Genomic DNA, 23,871 nt, shown 5'->3' with positions numbered 1-23,871 from the left:
CATGGATGAATGTGTGTATGTGCAAAGACAGTGTTTGGGTGTTTTTTGGGGGTTAGTTTGTTTTGTTTTTTAAAAAGAAATTATTATATGCCCTGTAGAGAAAGGCTTGACTTTCATCGGGAAAAAAACAGCCTAAGTAGAATAGAATTTTTAAAAAAATGTCTATGCAGTGTAAGAAGCATGATTTTCATGTGATTTTCACATGAAATATTCTTTCCAAGGTCAGATCCCAAGAAGATTCCTGGACACTGCTCCATGGATGTCTGACAGGCATCTACACAGGTAGATAGATCTGTGCTGTGAAGGGAACACTGACCATCCACAGACAAGAGGGAATGCTGCTGCCTTACTCATGCCCCAGCTCTTGATCAGTGGCCACAAATCACACAAAGATCACTGCTATATATGGCAGCCTGGCTAGATGGCCAGGATGGAGGGAGTGACAGGACTGCACAAACTGTACTCCATGGATATCCTCCTCTTTGCAGCCTAATTTGGGCATTGCTTGAAGCAATTCATCCAACCAAAGCCAAAGATAAGCATCCTTTGGCCCAAGGCTCCACCATGACCAGATACACCCACCACTGTAAGATCAGCTCAGAAGACAGAACGGGACTCAAAGGGCACATCTGTAGCACCACCCTCCAAAGATGCCAAGTGCTCTGTCACCAGACAGCCCTCCATTCACAGCACTGCCTTGCTGCCTTGAGTCCTTCCAGACTGCTGGAATTGGTCAGGCAGCCTGTTCCTGTGTCCTCTGCTCCTTCCTCCATCCTTCACATGCATGTGAAGACCCTCTGAGAAGAACTCACCATTCTGCTCAGTACAGAAGGAGTATCTCCTGTCCTGCTCGAAGTTGGAAGTGGTGCTGCACCAGAAGTGCCCATCTGTGCGGCCCTCGGTGGTGCAGGAATAGAAAGTCCTTCCATCGTAGGTAAAAGGCAGAACACAGGGCTCTCCATCAGAATTGCCACCATATGTTTGGGTCACAGCTTCAAAAACAAAATCACAGCGTTAGAATGTGGTTTAAAGCAAGCCCCAAACCTCAGGGCTCTAAAACAGCAACGGCCCCTCCAGGCCAAGTCTCTGGCTGCTGGGAACCCACACTGACTGCCGTGGAGCCAGGCTAGTACACACCAACAGACAGCTCCATAGCTGTGGTACACTTTTACATTCTTTTCCAAACATCTATTAGTGTGGCTCCATTTGAATAAAGTTATTAATGCTGCTCCCCAAGGGCTCTGTTTCCCCTCAGCAGGTTATATCTAGCTCACTGGGAAACGCTCCTGCCCCAAATAACCAAACCATTTCTTCCCCCCTTACTTTCTCCAGTACCTCTTCCTCAGAGGACATTTCTGCCATCCACACAAAGGGTTCTACTTGGAAATTAAACCACAAGACAGTCCTGGAGACCTCAGTGGAGCAAACAGGCACTACACACCAACTCATACCTATCTCCTGGCAGCTGACTCCGTTGCCCAGGCAGGTGCACAGCATTTGCTGGCTGCCCTGAGTCTTGAGCCACTGCATGCCCACCGAGTAGATGACGCCGTTGTCCGTGATGCACTGGCCGTAGGGCTGGGGCTGGGGCTGCTGCGGCTGGGGCTGGTACAGCGCCGTCTGCACGTTCGTGATGCTGGGAGAGCCAGAGCCTGTGGGACAGAAGGGACATGTGGCACACAGAGCTCAGCAACAGAAGGTTGCCATTAAATGCTGAGATAATAAAAGCTGAGGCACTCCGTCAGACGACACTTAAGCTTCCCGAGACGCGGCTTAATTATTCCACTTAGCAAATTTCAGAAATTAGAAGAACGACTCCCCCTTTCTGCTAATGACAGCCTCTGGTTTCCATCCCGGTAGAGTGGCTTCAGAAACTGTTTTTCATACAAATTGTTTAGAAAACAGTATCTTTTGGGAAAAAAAAACAAACAGTTGAAGGAAATGTAGAATAGAAAAGTCAAGATCAGTAGCAAAAGAATAAAAATTACCAAGGAAGTAGAAAGATGAGGCAAAAAGGATTAATTTTGAATTTTTCATTGAATAAGTAGAAGAATAAACTAAAAATGTATTCTTTTACTCAGCAATTACTAGATATTTAATCAAAGCTTTTGGCACATTATCATTTGGAATAATACTGAGAGACAAAGAGGCTTGTTGCTGTCTACATCATATAAATTTTTGCTAATGATTCCCACAAGAACCTCCACAAATTCAGCTCTGGTGAAAGAAGGAAGAATAATGGAAACAAAATACTGGTACCCTTTTTTTTTGAAGTTTAGACCTTCTGAGAGTGTTAAGGTAATCTGATGGCACTAAACAGTTAAAGGTTATTTACCAAGAAAAATTTAATGCAGGCACTGCAGAAAAACAGAAGTTCTACCTTGCACTCACTGATAAGAAACCTAGATCCTTAAAATGACAAAAAAAGAATTTAGGAGCTGAAGGTTTAAACCTTGGGCACAAAAAATATGCTACCTGTAAACCAGGCAATATTTCATACCAAAATTACAAGCTATCTCATGTACATGTATTAAACAGCATTGTATACATTCCTTGACATTTTTTGGGTTTTTAAAGCTAAGCCATTAGTAGGTGTATTTATCATGTCAAAGAAACCAGATGGTCTCAGTGGGGTTTAAATAAAGGACATTTCCAGAAAATTACCCTGAGGCGAATACATAAAGTTCAAACATTAACTTGGAGTGCTGTGCTCCCAAGACAAAGATTGTTCCTGTGGATGCAGGGCCCTAGATGTGATTTACTGCCCTGTGATAGTGCAGGCAATCCCATCTGTATGTGCCAGCCCCATTTGTGCATAGAAACAAGGTACCAATTAATCTGATCTTCACAGGCACAAACAAGGAGCATCTTCTGAACTCTGACCCTCTTTGCTGCTGATCTTTCCCAGACAAGACTCTGAAATACTTGAATTAGGACAAAACAACTCAACTTCAAGTCCTAACCTGTCAAAACACGCCATTCCTCTTCCCTTTCCCTATGTTCCACGCCACAATGTCCTCCTTACCAGTGCTGGTAGTGTGCAGGGACGTGTGTCTCTCACACTTCCATTCGCCTCTGCCGTTCCCGGTGCAGACACACTGCAGCAAGTTCCCACGGTTATCCTTCTTGCTCCAGTTGTCTCCAATCCTGTAGGAAGTCTTGGTGTCGTGGTCATTGCAGCGATCTGTGTGAGGAAAGTGACTCTCAGCTGAGCCTGCACTGAGTTGGCTTCACTGGGAAGTTTCCAGCGCTTGACCACTCATCCTTTAAAGCCTGAATTAAAGGCCCATCTCGTTCTCTGGAGCCCACTACTGCAATTCCTACATGCACTAAAGCCTGCACTAAACTGCACAGGCTGAAAGCATCCCCAGACCCTGGTGCTTTAGCCTAAGGAAAGATTTCCATTCATTTCCAGAACTGAGCTTTCACTTTGCAGCCATTGTCAAAATGAGCTATTCTTTAAAGGCATTCTAAACCCATTCTGTCTAGCACACACCTTTAAAGCTAAACTTGTTTTAACGACCCTTTCTTTCTTTTAAGAAAAGAAACAGGAGTCTGTGCAGCTTGGTCATTTCATTCTATACACAGGGCTCTCTCTCATCTGTTTGAGGGCAACATGTAAAATCCCATTTCTTCCAAAAGAAGCCTGCATGAAGCTGCAGTGAAGTTAATACAAGCTGCTCGAGTAATACCAGGAGTAGCAGACTTTCTAAATCTCTTTAATAACCCACAGCCCCTGATGAATTGAGCAAATGGGTTCAAAGGACAGCACAACAAACTACTTTTGTCTGGATGCCAGAGCCACATGGATTAACTAGTTCTTCTTCCATTACAACATTTTACCTTCTTATTCAAGGGAAACTTGATACAGTGGCTCAAATATAATCACGGATCAATGAACATGGATTTATGAAGAACTGTGGAAGGACATATGCAATAAGCCAGATTGTCAATGAGAGAGCACATGGGACAGAATGTGAATGTGGAAAACATGTTACTGATTCACACTGCTAAGAATGACCAGAAATTGAGCATTTGCCAGAAGTATGGTAAATTGGTGAGGTATTCACCATGCAATTCTGCAAATGTGAAAAAAACATGGCTTATGGACACTTTTCTCAATGAAAAGCTGAAATGTCACTGAAGCAACCAGCTGTGATTCTGGAAAATGTTGGCCATAAAAAGATAAATAGCAGCAGCACACACTTGAAGTGTAATGTCATTTTGTGGCCTAGAGGTATCATTTTATATACATAAATTTGAATTTCTCTATTCAAATGTAATTGGAAAACAAAATGAAAAATGAACAGGTCCTCATATTGCAATTTCCCCCATGATACAACAGCACAGACCTGAGTTATGGAAAGCTACTGCCAAATACATTTTATTAGTAATAATAAGTCCTCCCAAATTCACAAACAACACATTCTGTTTTATTCATTCCCATTTGACAGCTAATGATTCTTCCCCATATGCCTTTAACAGACTTAATATTGTCAAGGCTGGGTTGATTTTTATAGCTTATTTCTTGACCAAGCCTCTCCAGATCTTCCATTTTAATCTCAACCCTCCTTAGTGTCTTATTCTTTACAGGTCTGCTGGTTATATCAGCAAAAATCCATTATTTGTGTGCCCCAAGGCAACTGAATATGAGGCAATTGAAAGGCTACAGAAAGGTTTCTCAAACCTTGCATAACCAAGGCTTAAGGTACAAAGTTAAATCTTCTTGAGGCAACTGGTGTAAACCTGAAGCAGAAGTAAGCTCTGTGGTAGAGCTAACAGGACTGGAACAGAAGGTAAATAATCAAGCAAGATTTTGGGTTTTAAAAGTCCTGTTTGCACTGCAAATACAAATAAAATGGAGTATTTACAGTACTGTCCCTCAGCGATGCAAATACTTTTTAAAAAAAAAATCATCTGTGCTGGTGGAGCAGGAAACGGGGTGGGAAAAGTGATAGGTGAGATGGTAGAGCAGGCAAAACAAACCCTGGTTTAGCTAACACATAAATTAAACAGTAATAAAGAAGAAAAAATATTTTAATCTTGCAGATTCTGCTGTTGGAAAGGGTATTTGAGTTAAAAATCACTCGACTGCCCCTCAGAAGGCTCCGTGAAAGCACAGAAATGGACATCCTAGGCTAAACTCTGCCCTTTTGTGGGCCAAGCGATTTCCCTGACTTCCTGTGCTGACAAAGAAATGACTTTCCTTTCCCATACAGGATGAAAAAGAAGTAAGAAAATACACGAAAAAATAAGATAAATAAAGCAGCTTGCCAGGCTGGCACTTACTTCTGGAGGTGCAGGTGATGCGGCCGCTGCCCTCACCGAGGCAGGTGCAGTCCACCATCATCCAGCCCTGGTAGGGTTTCTCCCAGGTCTCTCCCACCACGTAGGATGTTCCAGCCGTGTTGTCGTAGCATCGCTCGGCTGTGAGGGGAAAGTGGATCAGAGCCCACCCAGGGCATTCCCACACGGGGACACCTCAGGGAAGACAAAAGGCCCAGACAGCCTGACGGCGCTGAGGGAGAAGGGAGGAGCAGGCACTCACCCACAGGCTTGCAGGTCCACTCGCCCTTGCCGTTGCCCAGGCACACACACTCCAGCATGTAGCCGCCCGTCTCATGGGGCCGGCGCCACGTATCGCCGATCTTGTAGGACTGGCCGCCCTCATGGCAGCGATCTGTGGAGGGAGATGGGGAAGCCGAGTGAGGGACACACCAGGGATGTGTAAGGTAAGGGCCATCTGGCCAGGGCAAAGGGGCAGCAAGGAGGAGGAGGGACACTGAGGAGAATGAGGGGGAAAATGGCGTAAAATGAGCGTAAAATGGCGCTCAACATTTCCCACTGGCACCTGCCCTTTTCCATCGGCTCCCACCACCTTCTGCACTTCCCAGGCCCTGTCTTCCTCCCTCAGCTAACTTCTCCATGTTCCAAAGCCTGGCTGGTGAAAAGGGAATTCCAGGGAGCGATGAGGCGATGTTTCTCCCTCAGACCCTGCTCTCAGTCTGAGGGCTGGTGAGAAAGGCTTTGCCTCCATCTTGTTTTGAGGCAATGCCCCTTGGGCTTCTCTGCGGCCATTCATGAGGGACATGGTGGCCAGGACAGCATGTGGAGGGTAAGGAGGTGCTTGGTGTGACAGCCCAGCGGGAAATCAGAGTTCTTTTGGGGTTTGGAAAGGCAGATTCCAGCCCATCAGTGCCCCACAGCTCTGAGGCAGCCCAGGCTGAGAGAGGGTAGCATGGTGCAGGGCCTGTGTTTGCAAACACAGGGTTTTTCTTTCGAAGAATCCAAGGGGGAAAAAAAAAAATAGAAAGAAAGAAAAAAACACCCACATCCCATCGTTTATTAAGAGCCAGTAAAATGTTTTGTGGGCTCATTTATGAAAGCAGGGAATCTCAGAGCTCTGAAGATTGATTCAAAGCCAGTCGCAGTCAGTGAGACTCTCCAGTGAGCTCTAAACCAGGCTGATGATGAGGAAACAAGGCTGCTCTTACACTCGCAATTTCCTTACTGACTCTCTTTCCTACAACACTTATCATCCCTGCCCACTGAAATGCCATTAAATTCAGAAGGGCTCCAGTTTTACTTGTTAGATTTAATGCATTATTTTTTTCCCATGCTACAATGATGGCTGGTTTCCGAGTCCTCTGTGGCAATACTACTAGGATCTGCATGTGTGTCTTAAACAAGAAACTGGATACTTTTAACAGCAAGACTTTTCTCAAAAGGTACCTCAGAGACTTTGAAATCTCAGTATAAAAATCCTGACACACAGCAATCTTCCTCTGTGCTCATATAAAGTCCAATTATGAACTAAAGGGAAATTGTGAACAATTCAGTGACTCAATAAGGAAAGGATTTCCAGACAGAGATGTGAAAGGGGAGCTGGAGAGAAAGGACCAAGGGAAGAGAGGGAAGAGCAAGAGGAAAGTATGGGTCAGGCTAGTGAAAAAGGAGTTGTAGAAACATGTTAAGCTGCTGTCTGGATATCAAATCCCAGTTCCCTTAGAGACAAGTGTTCAATGACATTTTTGGAGGATGAAGGACTGGCTCGCAGGTGGCAATCATTTATTATCATTTATTCTGAGTAGTCCCATTAATGCTAATGGTGTTATTTTGACCCAAGAGCTGCAGTGCAGACTTTTTTCCCAGTCAAAAAAATACTTTTATAATTGAACCTGTGAAGATGTAGCACACTCTTATCCATAATAAATTACTAGCCTGGATGGCTGGACACTAACAGTAATTTTTGGCCTATGTTTTCTCACATAGCACTTGACCTCTTAAATAAAAGAAGTTTGGTTGTGCAAATGTACGCACATGGGCCAAGGACTTTTAATTTCAAAGCTTTAGTGGGCTTTGGATTAAACCCCACGCAACTGCAGCTAATAGGCACTGGGAATAGTGTGTAAATTGCTCTGGAAAATATGACACTAAGGAACAATAGCTCTAGGAATAGGCCCTCAGTTACATACTGGCAATGGTGCAGCTGATTCTCCCACGTCCAGCTCCAATGCAAGTACAGTCCCAGATCATGGAGTCCTTGGGGCGCTCATAGGTCTCCCCAACTCGGTAAGTGGATCCAGTGTATTTGTCAAAGCAGGTCTCTTCAGCTAAGAGGGAGAAAAAAAAAATAAAAAATAATCAGCTTCATGTAACCACACCAGTAACATGGACAGTCAACAGAAACACATTCCTTGCCTCCTCACACAGATATTTCTTCTTTCCTGGGGGAGAAGAGTGCCTAGCAGTCTCCTCTTTGTCATGGGACAAACAGCAGAGAGGAAGTTGGGTGAAATTTGCCCCCTTAAGGCCCCCATGATGCTCAACAACCTCTTCTTCCCTCCCCCAGGGAACCAAAAGTTGCACATGGCAGGCATGCCTGAAACCATCAATCCCAGCTGTTTGAAGCCAACAGCAGAGAAGACAGGAGGGAGCAAACAACCCCTGGAAACTGTGTGCTTTCTCATGCTAATCCTCCTCGCTCTGACTTAGCAAGAATTGAGTAGATTAATCCCAAATTCTGCAGGAGTCCCACCAAAGTCAACAGCAAAGTTCACTACTTGTGTATTGCTCACACTCATGCATAGGTAAGTGATTACAGAACATCAGTGCTGCCACCAGACTCAAGATGTGAAGCAGAACAACTTCCTTCACTGCTGGGCAGATCAAGCTCATTGTGTCATAAGGAAAACTTCCTACTGGACTTCAAAACTGTAAAACTTGGGAGTCTCTGCAGAGGAAGGAAAAGTGTATTGAACCCTCTTTTATGGAGTAAGGGAACTGAGTACTCCTTAAAATACTCCAGCCGTGAGGCAGGCAGCACACAAACCTCGCAGAACAGATGGCTGAGATGCTCACATCGGTCTTACACGAACACTGTCAGCCAAGAACCAGTTTTTCATCTCTTCTACCTCCAGTGCAACATGAAGGAATCATGGCAAACCAGTGGCTTCAGACCAATAAATATAGAGTGCATCTGATAAACTGAACTACACCGAACCTCCAGCAGACCTTGCATTTAAACTTCTTTCCGTTCCCTAAACTTTTTCTGCACAGACTAAACAATCTCATTTTACGCTCAGTTATAGAAAGCTCACAGCACGGCCAGGAGGCTGTGGAAAGTTGCAAGTTGAAATATTTTTAAACAAGCTGACGACACTGCACAGCTATGAAAAGTTGGGGTGAAGCAATCAAACAAAGCAGAGCCAGAGCTGCAAAGTGACTCCAGATTTGAACTTCCCCGTGCAAGTCCAGGAGTCAGTTCAGTTCATTATAAAGAAGAGGTTGGCTCCAAAATTAATGTTTAGATCCAATCCTCCAGAGAGATGAGTGATGTTTGGCTCAGGGTTCTGGTGGCAGGCCCATTGCTAATGAAAAGCATTTCTTAAAACCCCAAGCCAGATCTTCAGTGCAATTGAGCATAGATCCCATTACTGACCCTAAGTACCAAACTTCAGCGGAAAACCTGGGCTGCCAGCCCTAACCCGTACGAGGCTTGGCTTACTCGGCACCAAAAGCCGCGCCGGGGTCTCGACGGAGACAAAAGGGGCCACAACTTACGTTCGGGCTTGCTCTCGCAGTTGAAGCCTCGGCTCCCACCGTAGCAGGTACAGACCAGAGTGTTTCCCAGGTAAGTGCGCTCCCACTGCTGGTTTATCTGGTAGTACCGTCCATTGTCATAGCAGGTCTCTGCGGGGAGAGGAGCGGGGATGCGGAGGGGGGGAAAAGAAAGCCAAGCTCGGCGTTACCGGGGGCAGCAGCCGGGAGGGAAGGGGCGCGGGGCTCACACGTGTGCGGCTCGGCCGGGCCGAGGGGCGGCGAGGGGCGAGCAAGGGGGGGTCACACAAAGCCCCCCGCGGCCACCGGCGCTGCCAAGCCCCGCTCCGTTCCCTGCCCAGCCCGCGGGCGGTACTCACGCTTTCCCTGCGCGGCGGTGCCCTGCGGCAGCGAGGTGGTTTGGGTCTGCGCCTGCCGCCGGCTCTTGCCGCCGGCTCCGCGGCGATGTCCCCCCGCCGCCGCGGCCCCCAGGCAGAGGGCGAGCAGCGCCAGCCGCCACACGGTGCGGCCCGGCATCCTGGCACGGCTGGACTCGGCACGGCTCGGCACGGACAGCCCGACGGACGGGACGGCGCCGCTGGCCGGGCGCTATATAGGGCGGGCTGGGCGGGAGGAGGCGGCCGCCGCCGCCCCAGAGCCCATTGGCCTGGGCGCCGCCGGGGGCCGGGCGGGGGCCGCCACCGCCCCGCCGAGCCCCGCCGAGCCCCGCCGAGCCCCGCCGAGCCCCGCCGAGCCCCGCCGAGCCCCGCCGAGCCCCGCCGAGGTGGGAGGCCCGGCCCCCCTCAAGCACAGCGGCCGTGCCATTTTGTAGAACATCTGGCTGAACAAAATGGCTTTTTTTTTTTTTTTTTGGAGGGGAGAGGCAAACTTTTCTTTTTTTTTTTTTTTTCCCCTTGGAGCAGCGCTGCTTGTAAGCGGATACTGCTCCGTTCGGGAGGAGTAATGTTCTGCACAGGGGAAAAGGTGAGGTGTAACATAAGGGTTGGAAATAGAAACCCTGAGTGATGTTTTATCTGCTGCTGGGAACTCAAGGTTAAAAGCTTTCACACCTCATTTGGAAAAATCGGTGTCATTGCATTTCATTCAAAATAAATTTAACACTCTCTTTCTCTGACTTTATTTCTTGCTGGCCAAAATCAATTCTGAGAACAAAAGAAAAGTGGAAAAAAAAAAAAAAGAAAAAAAAGAATAAGTACTAGGTGTTGCACCTTTATTAAGTAGAAGGGTTCTTCAGTGTGATATCCTGCTGTACACAAATTTTGTCAGCCTCTTCCATCTGTGTTCTTCCTATGGGCATCTCTGCTGGTTTGGGGGGTGTGTGTGTATCTTTTCTCCAGTCTGAAGGAATACTGGAAAGCAGAGGGTGTGCACTGTAAGTGTGGCTCTCAGGCTGCCAGTGAGCAAAGCACAGTGCACACCCCAGTCTGGTACGGTGCCTGGACCAGCACCCAAGTTCAGACCATACAGGAAGGTTGTGTTGATAACCATTTTCATGCTTCTCACACGTACTTTGTCTTGCCAAAGGGATTGTTAATCTGAAAAGTCTGCTGCACTTCCTGATGTATGAAGGCAACTCCTCAGACAAACCTGGGTGTGAAGCTGATTACAGTTTTCCCAGACATCATTAAGGTGAACATCCACAGCTCTCCACAAGGGTTCTTCAGCACGTTGAGCACCACAGTCTGGTTCCTCCTCCTCCAAGCCCACTGTGTTCTCTTTACTGAAGCAGCAATATCACTCTTGGGATGAAGACTATGTCAGTAGGCAGAGTACAGATCCAGCACATGCTCTGTTCCAGGAAAACATGTAGTTGTGATGTCAGCTATCTGTTTTCAAGGAAATTTCTTTTCCCCTCCATCAGGAGTGCCCACAGATACATTTACACAATCAACTCTGCTGAAAACTTATTGGAAATTGAAACCTGATGTGGCAATTGAGGTGAGCTGTGGTGAGCTAATTCCCACCCTTCCTAATTTTTATTTTTAGATCCACTGCACTGTCACTTTTTTTTATTTATCTATTTTTTGGAGTCACCAGACACACATTATCCCTCATAATATTCACAGAACTAAGGTCACCACAGCAAGGGAAGCAGGACACAGCATCATAAACCAGCAAATACTCAGTTTCTTGAAATGAGAACCTGCTTTCAGAAACTGTTCCTGCTTTTCCAAGACCTAAGATGTGATGTGCCATCCTCAAATTCCATCTCACATTCCACCTTATGTATGGGATTCTCTGACAAAAGCCAGGTGAAACATTGTAGAAAATATTGCTGTTTGAGTGTTGGATGTACTTTACCTAACCTGCTCCAAAGGAAGAATTACTGAGTGGAAATCAGTGGAAAAGAGGAGTTTCCATCCTGGGAAACACATACATGCAATGAGGAGGCAATTTGAGGTCATTTTTCCAGTTACTGAGTATAGAGCCAATGAATGTGTGAACAGCCCCTGCTGCTGATACAAGCTGCTAATTAAGCTCAATTGGCATGGAAAAGGAAAGGGTTATGAGAAGTCTTCAAGGACAGCAGGGTTATGATATGTAAAATTTGCTCAGGGAAACCTGCTTAAATCTAAGAGCTAAGTACCTAAGAAATAGGATAATGGAACAACAGTGGAATAAGCAAACATGAGGAAGAAATACCTTTAGCAATTATTTGCAAGTGGCATTTAAAAAGTTCATGTATCAGGTATAGCTCCCATGAAGGCTAAATTATTGACATTTACCTCATTTCTGTCTATTTTAAGTCCAGTTCATGTCATTTTGCACTGCACTTAGGTCTTCAAGGACAGTATAAGTATTTACACAAACTGAAAATTGTCTGAAATTTGAATGAGAAAAGACAGTGTCAGCAAGTGTGTGACTGTGTCTAATGCTTTCCACAGAATTAGTTACACAAATACAGAGACAAATGTAAGATCCTTGTTTGAGAAAACATTACTGGAATAACACAAAACAAAATTATATTTTCCACTGATGCTCAAATTAGTTTCTTGCATAGCCATCATTTATAAGCTGGCAGAAATAGTTTTACAAGTAGTATTTCAAGATGATTTGGAACAGCCTGATTTCTTTTTTAAAGGAATCACTGACAGTAATTACAACACAAGCATGTAGTAATTATTATATTGCATGCTGTTAAACTTTGTGAGATGTCTCTTATTTATTTCAGGAAATGGATGTAGCTCCTTTGTCTGTCCTTCTGTCAGTTTGTCCCTCAAGCTAACAGGAAATGGAAGGAAGATTCACCTGAAGTCTTCCTTCAGATGACATCAGTTTGCATTTATAAACCACCCGTTCATGGGTTCTTCATCCAAATAAGGATTAGGAATGTCCCAAACCTCTGCTTTAGCCATTGGTATTATGATTCATGGTCTTGATTTATTCCAATTTTTCTTCCTACTGAAATCCTACCTTTTTGATTCTTGGCTAGGAAAGGCACTTCATACCCTTATAGGGCTCTCCTGACTTTTGTTGCTCCATTGTATTGCTCTGCAGATAAACCTCTCCTCTTGATTTCCCTTACTGCACACACTTGTGGGGAGCCACACGTGTGACTGGGAGCATGGACTGCCCCTGTAGCCATTCTTCAGCAAATTCCAACAGCAAAGAGAGGATGAATAAGTACATAAAGGACCAATCCAAGCCACTTGTTGTTCTATAAGCAACACTAGAAAAAACGACCACTCGGGCTTAATCATCTCCTTCTAAAATTATTGCTTATAAGGAACAAGAATCACGAAAAGAAAAGGTCAGGATTCCTCTCCATGACAAAGGGAGACCATTAAACGCTTCCTGCAGTTCCCAAATATTTTGCAAGAACCCCTGTTGCGAGCTGAAAATTTCTGAATCATCACAATTTCAAGTCTGTGGTTTTTGTTAGGTCACAGCAAAATTCACTTCAAGGCTGCTGAGGCTCTACTGCACAGTGTTTCATTCACTGCTGAGCGCCTCGTCCAGGAATCCGGAACATCTCTCCTGAAATGAGATCCATTCCTTCTGCCCATTAGCTGCAGCTTCAGGGAGACGTAACTTTATGCCGGCTCTCAGCACAGAAATGAATTTCATCGGGTATAAATGCTCCGTGACAGGACATTAATTGCATCTTTGGCACTCTCAATGGAAATTCCTTCTCTTCTCCCTCCTCCCTAGCTCTTCCCAACGAATTGAATTGCTCAGTGTCATCAACACAGAAAAATGCGTTTCCTTTCTCTAGCCGTCCGTGGATTAGGGTATTTAATTTGGTCTACCCAAATTGTTGTAGTTTGCCAGTGATGAGAAGTTTGCAGCCACAGCTCTTGTTTTGCATTAGAGTCTGCTGTACTGCCAGCCTCAGGCATTTAACCCTGGTGAGCCACTCCCTGCAAAATCAGGGGAGCAGCTTTGGGGGGCAAGGGGGAAGAGGTTTCCATTCTTTCCCAGGTAAAGGAGTTCTCCTGGGGCTTTCAGGTTGGTTGTTTGTTTCCCTGCCTTTCAGTGAGGTGTTTACATCACATAGTAGTGATTTAAGAACAGAAACTGAGATCCTGACATGCTTCCTGTTGCCAAAAACAAAACATCAACAAAAATGAGAACTCTCATTGGACCCCCAATAATGGGAATTGGCAGGCAAGTGGCATGGGACAGTCTCTCATTCCCAGGTGAAGCTTCTGGATGGGCACCACCAGCTTCAAAGAGCTGAAAACCTGTTCTTCATCACATTTTGTTTGGCAGAGACTTTCACAGCTGCCTGAATCCTACCCGTGCTGCCCTAAATCCTTTGGATGCCCCATCCTGATGCCCCTGCAGGGAGTTCTGCAGCGCTTCTGGGAACTCTCAGGACAGCTCTGGAAGTCTGAGTCGGTGTTTCAGGATGTGTCATGAGCACTGCTGATTGGGACTGTGGGACCTGCCTTGGTGTCCAACACTAAGCACAGTGGGGCTAGCTCTTGAAAAATGTTATTTTAGGCAGAGTTGGAATTATTTTGTCTCAAGGGCTGTTCCATCTCCCAGTTGATGTATGCCCTGCTCACATTCTGTTGGCTGTTTTTATTTAGTCATTATGGGTTTCTAACAATAATTGGACTTTTGACTAATAAAGGGTTTTTTCTTTTAATGAAAGGGCAACAGTCAGTTATGTCCATTTTGTTAGGATCACTTGCATCTCCCTCAAAGCCCAGAAACAGAGCTGAAACCTTCCCTTTTTCCACAGCACTTTTAAAAGCACTAAAGCAAAGTGAAATAACGCTGATATCACCATCAGCAGCATGAGGTGAACTTGGCCACAAACCCTGGTGTTTGAGTGCAATTCCTTTTATTCTCTCCCAGTGAATATGGCAAACCACACTGAGTCTTGTTTGGTTTTAGGCAGGCCTGGTTAAAATCCAGAAATAAATGCTAGTGCTGGGTTGAGCTTGGCTTGCTGTGAGGAAGTTGAATACACTGAGCAAGCAAACAGCCACATATTATGATGATTATAGGGGAGTGCATAAGGGCTTGAAATCCAGAGTCACAAAGGGCTGAACTGAGCCAGGAGCATGCAGAAGAGAAATGTTTTGGCTCCAAGCTGCAGTTTGTCCCCTATTTCTTTCTTACCCCTTCCACCCAGCATCACACGGAGCCAAGGAGTGTGGATAGTTCTTTGCTGCCAGTTTTGAGGGGCTTTTCTTTTTTCTTGTTTCCTTCTTCTTCTTTTACTGTAAGTAATCTAATTTTCTGGCTGTGTTCTCAGAGATGAGAGAAGCTATCACTTTCTCTTGTTTTTCAGTCCTGCCCAGAAGTTCTCATTGCTTCCTGCTCTATACTTTCCAGCTTCTGGGGTAGAACTTGAGTCTCTTCCCTGTCTTCATTCCCACTTTCTTCTTCTTCTTGCTTTTCCACCCTCTGCCTTCCAGTAGTCCAGGCCAGCAAGATGTTCCTTGGTTTCTGATGTATTTATTTTAACTTGGCTGTTTCTATGGCCCAGCAATAGTGTCACTTCTCCTGTGGGACTTTCACAACTCTTTCTCTTCTGTGGATGGGAATCCAGCCCAGAGAGAGGCCCAGAATAAGGCAGAAGGGCTGTTTCTGACTTATTCAAACCCTCTGTGGAGGCTGAGCTTCTAGCAAGAAATTGTAATAAAGAACTGCAAAAAATGGAGTTTCATTCCATATCAATCTGTAAACTTATATTTAGTCTGAAGCCAGGGCTTCTTACAGGTATGATTCTTCTCTGGGGAGCTGTGCCAAGAGACAGTTTTGGTTCTTTATAGGCATCAGTATTGAAATGATTTTTACCTCCCATCACTTCCATTGGAAAACTCTGAGTCAAGCTGGCAAATGGAGCTACCTTAATCCTAATGTCTCATTGCTTAACTGTTTCTGGGGTGGCTTTGTGTTACCTTCTAGTTGTGCTTGGATTCATTTTGGTTGAAAGCTGGGCCTCATGGCAAAGGACTTCCTATACTGACTCAGAAAATTTCTGCTTGGTCATTAATCCTTTGAATTCCTTCTTTACTTTCAACTGTTCATTATAGTGGGTTAGACTTCTTTTTTCTGGCACTCAAAACTGGTAATAGTCTGCATATGTTTTTTTGATTCTGGTTTTGGGGTTTCTTTGCATCTTGGACTGGCTTGGAGCTCATATTTTCAGTTTGTAGTGAGCTACCTATCCATGAAATCATACAGATTTTCCAACACTGTCATTCACTTCATTTACCTTTCTGAGAGTATTTATAGAGTTTGAGGTGTCCTCACTCTTGAGATGATGAATTATTGTAATAACAATAAATACACATGGTTTTTCCATGGGCCATTTTACATAATTCTTTCTGCCATCTACCCTGGTACAGCCACACCAAAGGAGTTTGTGTGGAAATTAAGCTTTATCACTGATAGGATTCAACCCTGATGTGTGTGGGATTGGCTTAGCTAGAGATGCTGCAAGAGGTTTTCCACTGGGACATCACAAGTGAAAACAAGTCAGTTTGCCTGGAACAAGGAGCCATGCCCATATTCCAGGAAAAGCTTTCACTACTTCCAAACACTTACACACTGATTTAAAGCTTCAAAGTGTTTTGCAGGAAAGCTGGTGATTCAGACACATCTCTTCTCTTGCTGAATTCTCCTCTCAAGACCAGCCAGCACCTCTGAGTGCTGGGCAGAGGGATGGCTTCATAGTTTGGCCTATACTATGTTGGCTCCACTTTTCCTATAATAGCATGGGAGCAGTGGCCAGGCAGGTACTTGGATGGAAAACTAAATCTCTTACCTTACAATAAGGTAGTTCTAGTCCAGCCCCCTGAACTGAGAAAAAAAAAATCATATTTTTCTTAAAAGGAGCAGAATTTCAGCCTGTTAGCAGGATGATCTGGAGTAATGATTATTATTTCCATAAGTATGGAAACAGAGGGGAAAGAAAAGCTGTATTAAAGGGGAAGAAAAAAAAAATTAAAACCTGAATAGTTTGACACTGTCTGAAGAGGAAAGTTTCTCTTCATGTTGTCTAGGATAGCTTCTGGCAACCAAAAAAGCTGAACATCATTATTAAGTGAAGTAGGAAGTGTTTCAAAGATGCATCATATCTTGTGGTCATATGCTAAAAACAAATATCCCAAAGCTCTTGATGATGCATCTGGTGTTTGTACTGATTGAATATGTCCCAAGCCAGCTATATTTATTGGAGGCACATTTTTGCTTAGCCAGGTCATGCAGAAATTGAAGTAAACATTACCTAAATATGTATCATCAGATTGGGGTATTAATCTGGCAGGATTAGTATAAACCCACTTGCTGTCCATTCTACATCTGAAAGATTTATAGGGGAAGGTGGAAGCTTCAGAGTCTGGAGATATACATGGCTTCTGCATCTGATTATAGTCTCCAGATTTATACACAATGTGGAAGGAGGTCGTAGCTCACTTTCCAGGAACAACATTCACTTTTTCCATAAAGTGCATTAGTATAAAGTGAAGATTACATGGTTGTAAAATGAAGGGAAGGTTTTGACAGAAGGTCTCTTCAATTAATTTACAGTCCAAAATATCATGTGTAGCATTGAAGTTTAATGCTACACAAAGAATTTATCTCCTGATGGACTCTTCCTTCTCCCTTTTTTCAAATTTTGTTTCAGTGGTGCACAGGGACATAGAAATGGAAGGCTGCAAAGGGCCTGTATAAGTCTTGTTTCTTTAGAGAAAATTTTCCTGAAATAGAAATTTGAAAAATCACTCTTTTTCCTCTGTCAAATAAAACAGCCTGAGACATTTCTTATAGGGAAGATGAAGTGGGGAAGAGAAACACATACCTTTGATAGGAATTTTTATAGAAGATGGAGCATCTGCACATGGGAAAGAAATCTTTTAGGCAACAAAATCCTAAGGATCACAGAAAAATCAGTAGTGTTTTACCAAGGTTGTTGTAAGATGACTCTGTGGTAGAGCTCTGGGCTCTGGGGACTGGTGTTTAAGCCCCTCTGAAATGCAGGGGGCTCAGGCTGGCCTAAGGACATCTACCTCCCATGTGTTCATGACCTGACAGGCCAGGTCCCAGAGACCTGGGAGCCTGAATCTCTTTGAAAGACAGTAAATTTTAGTGTCCTAGTGCCTGAATCCACACAGCCATGTCATTTATGCCCCTGGTTCCTGTAGAAACAGTGTCTGGTAGAAACCTTGCCAGTGGGAAGCAGATCAGCTGGGGGAAGCCCTGGAAGGCCAGAGGCAGCTCAAGGCACTGAATTCCTTGCTCTTGTTGGCTCTCAGCTTGGAGACCTGCGAGGGTTAGCAGCTGAAAGGCTCAAATTCTGACCCTGCAAAGACCAGTTAAAGGGTGTAGCTTTACCTGGAGCTGTTATTCCACAATCTGATTTACCTCAGCTGTCACCTGAATAAAGGCAGGCATGTGCTTTTTCTATCCAGAGCTCGCTCCCTGCACCTCTGTGAGCGTTTCCATACCTTGGTATCCTCAGCCTTGCCACTGGGAAAGTGTGAATGAATAAACTGTGTGGCAGGCTCATAAATTACAGGGAGAGTAGAGCAAATCTTGGCAGCAGATCACAACTGCTGGAGAGATGAGAGCTGTGGCAGACACATGAGGAGAGAAGAAAAGGAAGACTAATATTTAAGAGGAAGGCAGAAATTTTACTACTAGACTTGGTTCCATTGAAATGAGACCATTTCTGACCTTGGTTTCTTTGGGAGCAGGCTCAGTCTCCTAATTTCTGTTTAATGTTTTTCTTTTTGTCTCAACTCTCAGGGAAGGATTGATGCTTTAAGGCCATTAGAAATTATTCCTCCTTTATAGAAAAGCCAAACTCAAAACCATAAAGTGCCACTGATTTTGAAGCAGGCCAGAGCAACCTCACAAAAGCATACAAACTGTCCATGCCCATCTCCAAATCCACAGACTGCAGCTATATCCCTAAATTTTGTGTCAGCCTTCACAGGATGTGGGCCTAAATATTCTTCCCATGTCTAGTGCCTATCACAAAGTCTAAGCACCATTACAGTGTAAAATTAATTTTTTTTTCTTTGAAGTTTCATATGCTTACAACAATCTTATAAGTGTGTTTGAAAACTGTGGTGTGACTTTAAGATACGCTTGGAAAACCTTCAAACAATTACAAATATGCACACCAAAAAAAAATATCTGTGCTTGGATGAGGTAATTCACAAGAGGGTTTCCAGTTGGCCTTTTGAAAACCAAGTATTTTATATATAAATGTCAACGTTAATTAAAAATCAACACAGAACAGGAAATAAAATCCGTAATGCTGTATTGGTTATGATCTGAATACACTGATTAGGTATTTCTAAGAGTTTATTCCTGGTCTTGGAAGCAGTCAAGCTTTTTAAAAGAAACAAACAGATATGCGCCCACTGGAGGATGCAGCCCACCAGATGATTTCATACTGAAACAAACACGTGGAGAAGAATTTTCAAAGACACTGTGGGTCCTTATTAATGAAAATGGAGAGTCCTAATCCTTTTGGCATCTAGAAAAATCCCTCCCATGATTTAAGCATATTGGCCAGAGCCCCCTCTCTGGAGAGCTGTGTAGGTTCATCCCATGAATCACTGAGAACTCATGAGTTAATATTTGTGTGCTTATGCTCTTAGCTGGCTTTTATGAGTGGTGCTAAATGGCTTTTTAGATCAGCTTCTCAGATACACAAAATGTGCCTTCCAACACTGCTGGTTACAGCCAAGCTGCAGGAGGAAAGAGGAAATGGCCTGAGCTTAATCCATCCTCAGGACAATCTTAAAATGATTAATTTGTGGTTGTCCTCGAGTGCCACACAGCAGGTTTCAGTGCTACCGAGTTGTTCCAGAAATCTGTTTATTTCTTGGTGCTGCATACATTACTGCCTTTTTTCAGGGATGGCAGGATATGCCAGAGCATCCCAGGCACACTTATGCCTTGCTGGTGGGGCACACACTTGGAAAAAATTTGCAAGTCACAGCACTTTAAATCAGGGGTCATATAGAGATAAAATTAATTTTAAAGCTATGCCCTGTGGTGTGTTCAGTGCTGTGCACACCATTTGTTTTCGTGAGTGCACAGGGACACTGCAGACATGCCTCAGCTAAGGGTGACTGCTTGCATCTTTAAGTCCTCTTAGGTGAAATTCTCTCCAAAATGGTAGAATATAAATAAACTGAACTACATTCACCTCCATGGAAGGTAACAATTTCTGGTGTTCAAATGCCACACTAGGTATCAGTCACTGATTTGTTTTGTCTTATTGAAAGAAGAAACTTCCTTTACAAAACCGATTTTTTATCTTGATTTTAAATCCAAGCATAACTTCAGCGTTGCTGGGAATTTTGAATTTGGATTCATATTCAAATTTGTGTTTATGTGTCTACTAAATATAAATTCAGTCTAAATGAACAAATTACATTATGTTTATTGAATTAGAACTAGAAGACATGGCTTTGTTAAACTGCTGCCAGAGAGCCAACACCAGGGAGAGCATCACAAGCATCATTTGTGAGGGATGACTTCCCAAAAATAAAGGTTTTTTTGTAGGGAAAAGGCTCAGCAAAGGTCCAGAACTGTCTGGAAAGGACCAGAAATCAGTCTTCAATCCTTCCTGCTGCAAAGGAATCGGACTGAGGCTGCAAGCAACTGCTGAATCCTGCAAAGAAGAAAAGAAACTTTTCACCTGTCACCATTTGTAAGTTGCCAGAGGCAGTGGAAGTATAAATTCAGTAACTCACTGCAGTAGCAATAGCTTTGCAGTGATCTGCACCATCACCCTAAAGCCGTGTGTTAGATTATAAGGGTATGCTGTGCATGATGAATGCTTCTGGTTTAAAATATTCCAGGGAGAACATTTTTTTCATCTCTCCCCCCTCCTCAAGTTCTATCAACTGTGTTTGCATCTAATAAAGTCCAGATGCTTCTTGAAACAAAATTGTTGCTATGTTGGACCACAAAACCTTTTAAAATTAGGGTTGTGACATTTTTAGCAAATGTTCCCTTTTGCTGCAGTGGGCTCAGAGCAGGAGGCAGTAACAGAGGCAGGAGGTGTTAATTTTACCTGGTAACTGTGGTGTTATTGCTCTCTGGTGCTCTGGTGGTCAGGTTCTAATATGGCTTGGATCTAATATCCAAGATCTTGGAAAAACTTTCCTGAGAACAAGGATTTCTCCCAGTCTAGTGTATACTTGCCTCTCTTCACCTACACAACTTCTGAAAAATACTATTTTCTGTCTTGATGACCAGAGGAATTAAACTAGCAGTATGCATTTAGAAATTTGGAGGCACACTTTCTAAGGAAGAAATTTAGGATGCTATGTCAACAAAGGCAATGAGGCATCATTGTAATGGTTTGCAACACCTTTAAGGCAGAGGGCCAAGCCAGACCAAAAGTGAATTTATAGTGGGTCTATTATGTATACAGTAATAACCATCTTTTATGCTGGTGTGACAGTCTGTTTTAATTTTGTTTTAAAGTCCAAAGGCTTTTATGGGCAAACTCTGCCTTGCATATCTCTGTCTTAATCATCTCTCCTACCACTACGATGAAATACCTTGACTCCGTGTGTGTTTTGTGTTTTCAGCCATCCCTGTCCCATTCTTCCAAGAGTCCTCTCTTGACCACACCTCTGGTTTTGTGCAGATTTTCCCTTATCCAACTTGCAGCATTAAGAAATATGTTTCCTTTTTTTTAAAGAACCAAAATACTTGGATTGCAAGAACTGTTCCCCCTGTGTTCCACAGGAATTCCCTTGTGGCCAGATGCTTCTGAAATCCTGCTGCCTTTTCTGAAGTAAATGCATCTCAGAGAATCACAGGTCGCTTTCCTCTAGCATCAGGTGCTACAAGGAATACCATGTCATTTTAGAGAAAGTGTTTCTGTTTCTCCTTCCACCACAGCCCCACCTTTACTGCACACAGTTTATATTTATGTGGTTATCAGAAGGCACTGTGTTTCATTCCAGTTGGGCAGGAACTCAGTTCACTGGTTGGTAATGGTGAGTGCACACATCAATCAAAACTTTTCTCTCTGACAATGTTCACATACTTTTCTACTGATTCTCAGGGGACAGATCCCTTGCTATTACAGGTGCACTTCTTTTTCTCCCCAAGAATAGTTTGTTATGTTAATGAACTTTTCATTCTCAAGGTGTTTTTGCATGGCAGCTCCCCAGGCCAGTTGCTAACTACACTTATCCTGAACCATGATTTTACAAAGCCTTTCTTTTGTAAGGTTTTACCTATATGTGACAATACCATGATGCTAACTATCCTCTTTTCAAGTTCCGAAATTATTTTCAAATTGAATTTTAAGTTCTTTTCAAGTCAGCAAAATTTGGCAGCTCTCCCCTTGGAAAAAGTGAAAGAGGAAGAAAATCAGTTTTCAGGTCCATCTTTGTAGGGAAAAAAATCTTATTGTTGAACACACTAAATGTATCATTTATGTAAAGAAAAAAGAGAAATCTTTCAACTTCAAAGTCATGACAAATTTTAGCAATAAATGAAAAAAACAAAACAGTTTGATATCCATTACAATTTCTAGGCATGCTGATACTCACTTGGAAAACAATACTGAGGGGCTCAGGGAGGAAATATGTCAATGCAAGGATTATTTCCTGCAAAGGGCTATAAACACAGCTATTTGGGATGTTGTAAGTGGAAATTATATAATGTACCACAAATGAAAGAAAAGATGGAGATCTCTGCTCTGCAGCTCCTTATGTCAACCATTTAGTCTGTTAATTGGTCAGTGTGCATGCAAATACACACTGGTTTCTTTTCAAGGTAGAAAGAACATTTGGTGTGTCAAGTGTATTTAGATTTATAGAAAACTCACCCTTGGGAACAGATACAGAAGACAAACTGTGTCTTCAAAATAACCCCTCTGCTATGGTTATGTTATGTTATCTATGTTATGAAAAAAATATTGTTTCAAGAACTGCCATTTCTGTCTCCAGTTTTATATATGTTCAGCTTTACTTGTGAAAGAATGGAAGTGAGCCCTTCACAACAGTGAAAACTTGAACCCATAAATTTCACTGGTTTTTGGCCTTCACTTTCACAGGGAACATGTTGGGATTCAGAGATTGAGATCTGGACTGCTTTTAAGTCTGGTGCAGAAGTCCTTCAGTTCTTAGAAGTTCAAGACTTCAGCTATTATCTTCCTTCCTTCCTTCCTTCCTTCCTTCCTTCCTTCCTTCCTTCCTTCCTTCCTTCCTTCCTTCCTTCCTTCCTTCCTTCCTTCCTTCCTTCCTTCCTTCCTTCCTTCCTTCCTTCCTTCCTTCCTTCCTTCCTTCCTTCCTTCCTGCCTTCCTGCCTTCCTGCCTTCCTGCCTTCCTGCCTTCCTGCCTTCCTGCCTTCCTTCCTGCCTGCCTTCCTGCCTGCCTGCCTTCCTGCCTGCCTGCCTTCCTGCCTGCCTTCCTGCCTGCCTGCCTTCCTGCCTGCCTGCCTTCCTGCCTGCCTTCCTGCCTGCCTGCCTGCCTTCCTGCCTTCCTGCCTTCCTTCCTTCCTGCCTTCCTTCCTTCCTGCCTTCCTTCCTTCCTTCCTTCCTGCCTTCCTGCCTTCCTGCCTTCCTGCCTTCCTTCCTTCCTGCCTTCCTTCCTGCCTGCCTTCCTGCCTGCCTGCCTTCCTGCCTGCCTGCCTTCCTGCCTGCCTTCCTGCCTGCCTTCCTGCCTGCCTGCCTTCCTGCCTGCCTGCCTTCCTGCCTGCCTGCCTGCCTTCCTGCCTTCCTGCCTTCCTTCCTTCCTGCCTTCCTTCCTTCCTGCCTTCCTTCCTTCCTTCCTTCCTGCCTTCCTGCCTTCCTGCCTGCCTGCCTGCCTGCCTTCCTGCCTGCCTGCCTTCCTGCCTTCCTTCCTGCCTGCCTTCCTGCCTTCCTTCCTGCCTGCCTTCCTGCCTTCCTTCCTTCCTTCCTTCCTTCCTTCCTTCCTTCCTTCCTTCCTTCCTTCCTTCCTTCCTTCCTTCCTTCCTTCCTTCCTTCCTTCCTTCCTTCCTTCCTGCCTTCCTGCCTTCCTGCCTTCCTGCCTTCCTGCCTGCCTTCCTGCCTTCCTTCCTGCCTTCCTTCCTGCCTTCCTGCCTTCCTTCCTTCCTTCCTGCCTTCCTGCCTTCCTGCCTTCCTGCCTTCCTTCCTTCCTGCCTTCCTGCCTTCCTTCCTGCCTTCCTTCCTGCCTTCCTGCCTTCCTGCCTGCCTGCCTGCCTGCCTGCCTGCTTTCCTTCCTGCCTTCCTTCCTGCCTTCCTGCCTTCCTTCCTGCCTTCCTTCCTGCCTTCCTGCCTTCCTGCCTTCCTTCCTGCCTTCCTTCCTGCCTTCCTGCCTTCCTTCCTGCCTTCCTTCCTGCCTTCCTGCCTTCCTTCCTGCCTTCCTTCCTGCCTTCCTG

The 23,871-nt window shown here is 44.4% G+C and overlaps 2 protein-coding genes across 51 annotated transcripts in view; one reads left to right on the top strand and one right to left on the bottom strand.

Annotated features, from left to right (window-relative positions):
• FN1 (fibronectin 1) overlaps positions 1-9,746 on the bottom strand; it is a 51,602-nt gene extending 41,856 nt beyond the window's left edge. For 8 of the 16 annotated variants that reach the window (XM_086896226.1, XM_086896228.1, XM_086896230.1 and 5 more), the window contains exons 1-8: positions 9,420-9,668; positions 9,064-9,192; positions 7,476-7,613; positions 5,549-5,680; positions 5,290-5,427; positions 3,026-3,184; positions 1,452-1,652; positions 813-992 (exon numbers count right to left, since the gene is read on the bottom strand). In XM_086896226.1, the coding sequence (XP_086752352.1) occupies positions 813-992; positions 1,452-1,652; positions 3,026-3,184; positions 5,290-5,427; positions 5,549-5,680; positions 7,476-7,613; positions 9,064-9,192; positions 9,420-9,576 (1,234 nt within the window). In that variant the 5' untranslated portion in view covers positions 9,577-9,668. Of the gene's footprint in view, positions 1-812; positions 993-1,451; positions 1,653-3,025; positions 3,185-5,289; positions 5,428-5,548; positions 5,681-7,475; positions 7,614-9,063; positions 9,193-9,419 lie in introns of all 16 variants that reach the window. The other 8 variants (XM_086896237.1, XM_086896239.1, XM_086896241.1 and 5 more) reach the window with 2 other exon arrangements.
• Positions 5,288-23,871, top strand: part of LOC111931866 (putative methyltransferase DDB_G0268948) — a 169,314-nt gene continuing 150,730 nt past the window's right edge. For 5 of the 35 annotated variants that reach the window (XM_086896289.1, XM_086896281.1, XM_086896244.1 and 2 more), the window contains exons 1-2: positions 5,552-5,732; positions 7,853-9,133. The gene's annotated coding sequence lies outside the window, so the exon portion shown is untranslated. Of the gene's footprint in view, positions 5,733-5,793; positions 6,116-7,852; positions 9,134-9,962; positions 10,024-10,584; positions 10,999-23,871 lie in introns of those variants that run through there. The other 30 variants (XM_086896290.1, XM_086896269.1, XM_086896248.1 and 27 more) reach the window with 18 other exon arrangements.

This window comes from Cyanistes caeruleus, chromosome 7, assembly GCF_971803275.1.
Source record: "Cyanistes caeruleus chromosome 7, bCyaCae1.hap1.1, whole genome shotgun sequence".
NCBI lineage: Eukaryota > Metazoa > Chordata > Aves > Passeriformes > Paridae > Cyanistes > Cyanistes caeruleus.
Note: the sequence above shows the minus strand (reverse complement) of the source record. Positions and strands in the feature narration are given on the sequence as shown.